At 49.0% G+C, this 7,500-nt stretch overlaps 1 protein-coding gene across 3 annotated transcripts in view; it reads left to right on the top strand.

The window, feature by feature from the left end:
- LOC139294306 (spectrin beta chain, non-erythrocytic 1) overlaps positions 1-7,500 on the top strand; it is a 63,769-nt gene that overhangs the window by 34,879 nt on the left and 21,390 nt on the right. For all 3 annotated transcript variants that reach the window (XM_070916162.1, XM_070916160.1, XM_070916161.1), the window contains exons 10-26: positions 2-160; positions 334-429; positions 828-1,034; positions 1,279-1,432; positions 1,538-1,689; positions 1,856-2,074; positions 2,947-3,027; positions 3,345-3,551; positions 3,780-3,991; positions 4,400-4,537; positions 4,684-4,804; positions 4,885-5,100; positions 5,232-5,651; positions 6,387-6,589; positions 6,867-6,957; positions 7,072-7,218; positions 7,324-7,500. The exon at positions 7,324-7,500 is cut by the window's right edge and continues 87 nt beyond it. In XM_070916162.1, coding sequence (XP_070772263.1) covers positions 2-160; positions 334-429; positions 828-1,034; positions 1,279-1,432; positions 1,538-1,689; positions 1,856-2,074; positions 2,947-3,027; positions 3,345-3,551; positions 3,780-3,991; positions 4,400-4,537; positions 4,684-4,804; positions 4,885-5,100; positions 5,232-5,651; positions 6,387-6,589; positions 6,867-6,957; positions 7,072-7,218; positions 7,324-7,500 — 3,000 coding nt within the window. The remainder of the gene's footprint in view (position 1; positions 161-333; positions 430-827; positions 1,035-1,278; positions 1,433-1,537; positions 1,690-1,855; positions 2,075-2,946; positions 3,028-3,344; positions 3,552-3,779; positions 3,992-4,399; positions 4,538-4,683; positions 4,805-4,884; positions 5,101-5,231; positions 5,652-6,386; positions 6,590-6,866; positions 6,958-7,071; positions 7,219-7,323) is intronic.

Raw genomic sequence — 7,500 nt, 5'->3', positions numbered from 1 at the left:
GGCGTGGGAGCGTCTGGAGAAGGCGGAGCACGAGCGGGAGCTGGCCCTGAGGACGGAGCTGATCCGTCAGGAGAAACTGGAGCAGCTCGCCCGGCGCTTTGACCGCAAAGCCGCCATGAGGGAGACGTGGCTGAGTGAGAACCAGAGGCTGGTCTCCCAGGTAACACACACACACACACACTTTATTATATCTTCTCACAGTTTATAAAACATTTCACCATGCAGTATTGTAAAGGGTTAGGGCGGTCCGTCCTGTCTTCAGTAATCTGTTCCTCTCTCCTCTCCTTGTTTCCTTTCCTCTCTAATGTCTTTGTTTCCTCTGTCCTCCTCCAGGATAACTTTGGATTTGACCTCCAGGCCGTAGAAGCTGCTACTAAGAAACATGAAGCCATAGAAACGGACATCGCAGCCTACGAGGAGCGAGTTCAGGTCAGTTCACCTGGATCGTATTCTGACCGGAGAACATGAGAAGTACAAACACTGATCAGACTTATGGCACAGGTCTTGATCGGACGCATTTAAACCCTGATTAAAAGGGTCTAAACCACGAGGATCCAAACGGGAGACGGGCGTAAACCTTGAATAGATGCCTCCAAGCTTCGATGGAATAAATACTAATGATATGAACCAAACTTTATCATGTGTTCATTTTTGATTAGATGGGTCTCAGTGAAGTGAATTCTTTAGCATGAAAACGGTTAATATATTAATAGTGTTTGTGTATAAAAAGGTTCATGTTGTGAGTAAGAATTTCACAGTTTTTCTGTCTTTTGTTGTCCATTAAACCCCCCCCCCCCCCGCTCCTCTTGTTCCTCGCACTGCTGCAGGCGGTGGTTGCCGTGGCGAAGGAGCTGGAGGCGGAGAGTTACCATGACATCAAACGCATCACGGCCAGGAAGGACAACGTGATCCGGCTGTGGGAGTACCTGCTGGAGCTGCTGAAGGCCCGCAGGCTGAGGCTGGAGCTGACCCTGGGCCTGCAGAGAGTCTTCCAGGAGATGCTCTACATCATGGACTGGATGGACGAGATGAAGGTAGGGAGGGGGGGACCAGTCAGCTCTTTTGGGTGAGTCAACACGTGACTCATCCTTTCGAGTAAGAGACAGATCAAGTTTAAATTGGTTTTCTCCGTCTGTTCTGTGCTGGAAAGCGTTGCAGCAGATTTTCCTGTAAATGTGATCCAGTGACCAGTAACACCTTTGAAATCTTATCCGGTGTCTCACTGTCTCAGTCCTTAGAAGATGTTTTGACCTTTGACCCCGGTCTCCGTCCCTGCAGATGCTGCTGCTCTCTCAGGATTATGGGAAGCACCTGCTGGGCGTGGAGGACCTGCTGCAGAAACACGCTCTGGTGGAGGCCGACATCAGCATCCAGGCCGACCGAGTCCGAACCGTCAACAGCAACGCTCAGAAGTTCGCCGATGACATGGACGGTGAGACAGACAGAAGACATTTGACTTCTCATTGTCTCTCTGTTGTTCCTTCATGAAGGAAATGAGCATGATAATGGTGATTCTTCTCCTCCTCTTCCTCCTCAGGCTACAAGCCCTGTGATCCTCAGATCATCAGGGATCGGGTCGCTCACATGGACTTCTGCTACCAGGAGCTGAGTCAGCTGGCGGCCGAGCGGCGAGCGCGCCTCGAGGAGTCCCGCCGCCTCTGGAAGTTCTTCTGGGAAATGGCAGAGGAGGTTCAGTATTACTTTTATCTTTATCTAAATTATTACAGATCGGACTTCGCCCCCCTTTGTTCTTTAGTGATGCACCCATGTGGCCCAGAACCTTGAACAGTTCTTGACCCCCTTCATTTGTTCTGAGGTGATGTGACTGAGGCCGGAACGTGTCTTTGGCTTGTAGGAGGGCTGGATCAGGGAGAAGGAGCAGATCCTGTCCTCCGAGGATTACGGGAAGGATCTGACGGGAGCGTTGCGACTGCTGAGTCAGCACAAAGCCTTCGAGGACGAGATGAGCGGGCGAGCCGCCCACCTGCAGCAGACCATCAAACAGGGCGAGGAGCTGGTGGCCAACAACCACTTTGGATCCGACAAGATTAAAGAACGCATCCAGGACATCCAGGTACGCTGCACCTGAACCATCTGTTTTTATTCTTCAGGTGAATACAAGGAAGACTTTGAGGCTTTAAGAAGCATTTAAGTGCCTTTAATTAAGTCTTTTCAGGTTTATTTGTCCAGTTTGTCCATCCTCTTGTCCAGAGCTGTGAGGTCTTGTCCTTGGTATTTTGGGGAATTAAGTTTTCAGCAGACTGTTACATGTTTCATCTTGTGACTGAATGTGCGACTTTCAGTGTTTATTGAAATCTACGACACTGACCACCTCAACTTTTATTTTGAAATTGAATTTGCTCTAGCTTCTGACACATATCCTGTTTTTTTTCATGTGTGCTTTTTATAACATTTACACACAAAAATAAACCTCCAGTCACTTTCTAAGAAACTGAGGAAAACATGAATGTAAACATCCAGTCTGATGTTACTATTTTTTATGTTTTTTTATTTCCTAACACCTTCCTTTCCTTCCTTCCTTCCTTTCCTTCCTTCCCTTCCTTTCTTCCTTACTTCCTTACTTCCTTACTTCCTCCCTTTCCTTCCGTTCCTTCTTTACTTTTCTTTCTTCCTTCCTTTCCTTTCCTTTCCTTCCTTTCCTTTCCTTCCTTCCTTCCTTCCTTCCTTCTTTTCCTTCCTTACTTCCTCCCTTTCCTTCCTTCCTTCCATCCTTTCCTTCCTTCCTACCTTTCCTTCCTTCCCTTCTTTTCCTTTCCTTCCTTTCCTTTCCTTTCCTTTCCTTCCTTCCCTTTTCTTTCCTTCCTTCCTTTCCTTTCCTTTCCTTCCTTCCCTTCCTTCCCTTCCTTCCCTTCCTTCCCTTCCCTTCCTTTCCTTCCTTTCTTCCTTACTTCCTTACTTCCCTCATAACCCCCCCCCCGTCTGTAGGAGCAGTGGGCAGCTCTGGAGCGTCTCTCTGCCGTCCGTAAAGCTCGTCTGCAGGAGGCCTGCAACCAGCACCAGTTCCAGGTGAAAACACGCGTCTTCATACAGTCGTTTCTTGTAGAAATCGATTGATTGGATTTGAAAGCACAAAACATCTGCTGATTTCAGTGTGTTTTCCAACTTGAACAACTCTAGCAGCCAGAAAGACGGCAACATTTACTGCTGTTTATTTCTTCACTGTTGCTCAGGCAACTAAAACAAATCCAGATAAGAACCAAACTTTATTCTGGTCTGCAGGACAAATGAAAAGGATTGCTGTTACAGCTTCAACTAGAAATGATTGAGTTTTTTATCGTTGTAGTGTGTTTGATTACATTAAACTTCTCGGTTTCTCCCTGCAGGCCGATGCGGACGACATCGACACGTGGATGCTGGACGTGCTGCGGATCGTCTCCAGCGTGGACGTCGGCCACGACGAGTTCTCCACTCAGGCTCTGGTGAAGAAACACAAGGACGTGGCCGAGGAGATCGGCAGCTACCGGCCCGTCATCGACGCTCTGCACGAGCAGTCTCGCACGCTGCCGCCCGAGAAGGCCAACTCTGAGGAGGTGAAACTCAACACAACGCTGACCACTGCACAGTCTGAAATAAGAGATCTGGATCTGCGGATGATCCCTGTATTACAAAATGAACCGTTTGTTTTCATGAACTAAAGGAGGTTTAAATGTAAAAGTCAATCTGAGCTCCGTTTATTTGATTTAAACTGTAAAAGTTATGTGGATCGTTTCTCTGTAATCACTGATGGCCTTGGGTTGGTGTCGGTCGTGTGTTTGCAGGTTCAGAGCAGACTGGCGGGCATCGAGGAGCGCTATAAGGAGGTGGTGGAGCTGACGCGGCTCAGGAAGCAGGCGCTGCAGGACGCTCTGGCGCTCTACAAGATGCTGAGCGAAGCCAGCGCCTGCGAGGTGTGGATCGACGAGAAGGAGCAGTGGCTCAACAGCATGGAGATCCCCGAGAAACTGGAGGACCTGGAGGTCGTCCAGCACCGGTGAGGGCCAGACCGGGAGTTTAGTCCACTCTGTGGAGTCTGAACCAGCAGTAAACCCAAACTGCTGGTTCAGACTCCACAGATGTTTCCATCTGTAATAAATCTAATTATTATGACAATAATCTCTTATTTTTGTAACACAAAGTGCTTCACAGTCATGAAACCTGTTTATCTGAGGTTTTTAAACACATCAAAAAAGTGACTTCCGTGGTTGTTTCATGTTTTCCTCCAGATGAACACTGCACACTGTTGACAGTAATAAAAAGACAAAAAGGTTATATATTTAGAAAAGGTTAATTTCTTCTCAACATAAATAAAACATCTAGTGAAGGACACACTCTCGACCTTATTTAATGAGAATGTATTAAATGTTAAAGTCAGAATTTGAGCGTTGATGTTTCTCTCCAGGTTCGAGAGCTTGGAGCCGGAGATGAACAACCAGGCGTCCCGCGTTGCCGTGGTGAACCAGGTTGCCAGGCAACTGATCCACAGCGGACATCCCAGTGAGAAGGAGATCAAAACCAAGCAGGACAAACTCAACACCAGGTAATCCAACTGGGACTAAAACAGCTCATAAACTGGGAAAAAATAAACAGTGGTTGACCTGGTAACCCACCTGGCAGGTATCTGGTTTAGGTTCTGTGTCAGTTCATATTGTTGCTGATGGTGTCTCTGTCCGTCCCTCTATCCAGGTGGAGTCAGTTCAGAGATCTGGTGGACCAGAAGAAAGACAGTCTGAGCTCGGCTCTGGGCGTCCAGAACTACCACCTGGAGTGTAACGAGACCAAGTCCTGGATCAAAGAGAAGACCAAGGTACCAACAGAACCAAACAATGTGCTCCTACAGCACTTGAATCCAGCAGAAGTTTTCAAACCCTCCCTGTCCTCCTTCAGGTGATCGAGTCGACCCAGGAGCTGGGGAACGACCTGGCCGGCGTCATGGCTCTGCAGAGGAAGCTGACGGGGATGGAGCGCGACCTGGCCGCCATCGAAGACAAGCTGGGCGACCTGGGGAAAGAGGCGGATCGCTTGGCCTCAGAACACCCGGAGCAGTCTGAGGCCATCAAGGGACGTCTGGCTGAGATCACCGGCGTCTGGGACGAGATGAAGGTAGGAGAATATCTGTCACAGTGTGAGATCAGGAGCAAAGACGTGTTAACATACACGACAACCAGGAACAAGTCTTGTGATCGAAAAAAACTTCTCTATGAATATATGAACCCTCTGTTTTCTGTTTACAGGATACCATGAAGAACCGGGAGGAGTCTCTGGGCGAGGCCAGCAAGCTGCAGCAGTTCCTGCGCGAACTGGACGACTTCCAGTCGTGGCTGTCGAGGACGCAGACGGCCATCGCCTCCGAGGACATGCCCAACACGCTGGCCGAGGCCGAGAAGCTGCTGGCCCAGCACGAGGGCATCAAGAACGAGATCCGCAACTACGAGGAGGACTACCAGAAGATGCGGGACATGGGCGAGATGGTGACGCAGGGCCAGACGGACGCGCAGTACATGTTTCTGCGACAGCGGCTGCAGGCGCTCGACACCGGCTGGAACGAGCTGCACAAGATGTGGGAGAACCGGCAGAACCTGCTGTCCCAGTCCCACGCTTACCAGCTGTTCCTCAGGGACACCAAGCAGGCCGAAGCCTTCCTCAACAACCAGGTAAACCTGTGATGTCATCACACCTGCACTTTTAACTGTTGCACTTCAGCTCAGCTAGGCTAAACACATCCTGAACTCTCTCTGACGCACAGAGATGGAACTGATATCCTCCTGTCTGACTGTCCAGGTGTACACCACCTCTCACCCAGTGCATGCTGGGACAGGCTCACACCCCACCTGACCCTGTAGAGGATAAGTGGTTAAAAATGGATGGAAGTAGAGCTGGAACAATTAGTTGATTAATGACAAACAGCAAAGTAATCAAGGAGGATTTCCTGCCTTTCTTTCCTCTGTAATCGTTAACTGAATATCAACACAAGACTTTTAAAGTCACAGTGATCTCTGTGAAACTGTGATAAACAAATTTCAGTTGACTTTCTGTCCTCCTCCTCTTATCCTTCGATCCACCAGGTCTGGAGCTCAGCTGTTTCACTCTGAGAAGGTCAGAGGCTGCCACCAAGTGGTAGAGGGCCTCCATTACAGCATTAAAATGACTTTCTCTATGTTTCAAATCATACTGTCAGATGAAAGCATCCTTTACTGATTAACAGAACACGTATTCCAACAAAAGACCTTCATTTAAATTCTTTAACTTTCTCAAATTGCAGTTTAAAAATCCAAATATGTCATTTGGATATTTTTTGGGAAATATTCATCATTCCACCAGGAGGCGCCACCGAGTGGCAGAACGGCATCGTTACGCATTAACGTCTCCTCTGTGTGTCTGTCCGTCAGGAGTACGTCCTGGCTCACACTGAGATGCCCACCACTCTGGAGGGGGCCGAGGCCGCCATCAAGAAGCAGGAGGACTTCATGACCACTTTGGACGCCAACGAGGAGAAGATCAGCGGCGTGCTCGACACCGGCCGACGCCTGGTAACCGACGGCAACATCAACGCCGAGCGCATCCAGGAGAAGGTGGACTCCATCGACCAGAGGTGACCAAGACGTTGTCACTTTGTCTGACTGATGTTTGTGCCACACTGATTGTGAGAAAAGTAAAAATGTTAAGATATGAGTTTGTGCTCTGAAAACTCGTGGTGTTATAATTCTTGACTGATCGCAGATCAATAATGAGTTATTAGTTATAGGTAGTCATGCATAGGACATTTGAAACATGAACCAGGCTTCAGACTGGATGAAGCACAATGTTGTAAACCTATAGGTGAAACTTCCCACTCACGTCTCGTCAACATATTGATTTTTGTTCCACAGACACAAGAAGAACCGAGCGGCTGCCAGCGACCTGCTGACGAGGCTGAAGGACAACAGAGACCTGCAGAAGTTCCTGCAGGACTGCCAGGAGGTGAACCACTCATACTTAATATTAAAAACAAGTCAGATGACTGCAGGACCTTAAGTCTAAGCTGTGGTGTTTGTTGTTTTTAGTTGAGGTACATTTCTGTCTGTGTGTCTTCAGCTGTCCCTGTGGATCAATGAGAAGATGCTGACGGCTCAGGACATGTCGTACGACGAGGCCAGGAACCTCCACAGCAAGTGGCTGAAGCACCAGGCCTTCATGGCCGAACTGCAGTCCAACAAGGAGTGGCTGGACAAGATCGACAAGGTGGGGAGGGGGGGGTGATTCATGTACTGATGATTGGTTGTCTAATATTAAGAAGCACACATTCTGTTTGTGTGCTGAGGATGAAAAACAAATACTGTCTTTCAGGGCGGGCAGGCGCTGATGGCAGAGAAACCGGAGACGGAGGCCATGGTCAAAGAGAAGCTGGCCTCCCTGAAGACGATGTGGGAGGACCTCGAGTCGACCACCCAGACCAAGGCCAAGTGTCTGTTTGACGCCAACAAGGCCGAGCTGTTCACCCAGAGCTGCGCCGACCTCGACAAA

The sequence above is a fragment of the Enoplosus armatus genome, chromosome 12, assembly GCF_043641665.1.
Source record: "Enoplosus armatus isolate fEnoArm2 chromosome 12, fEnoArm2.hap1, whole genome shotgun sequence".
In the NCBI taxonomy this organism is placed as follows: Eukaryota; Metazoa; Chordata; class Actinopteri; order Centrarchiformes; family Enoplosidae; genus Enoplosus; species Enoplosus armatus.
Note: the sequence above shows the minus strand (reverse complement) of the source record. Positions and strands in the feature narration are given on the sequence as shown.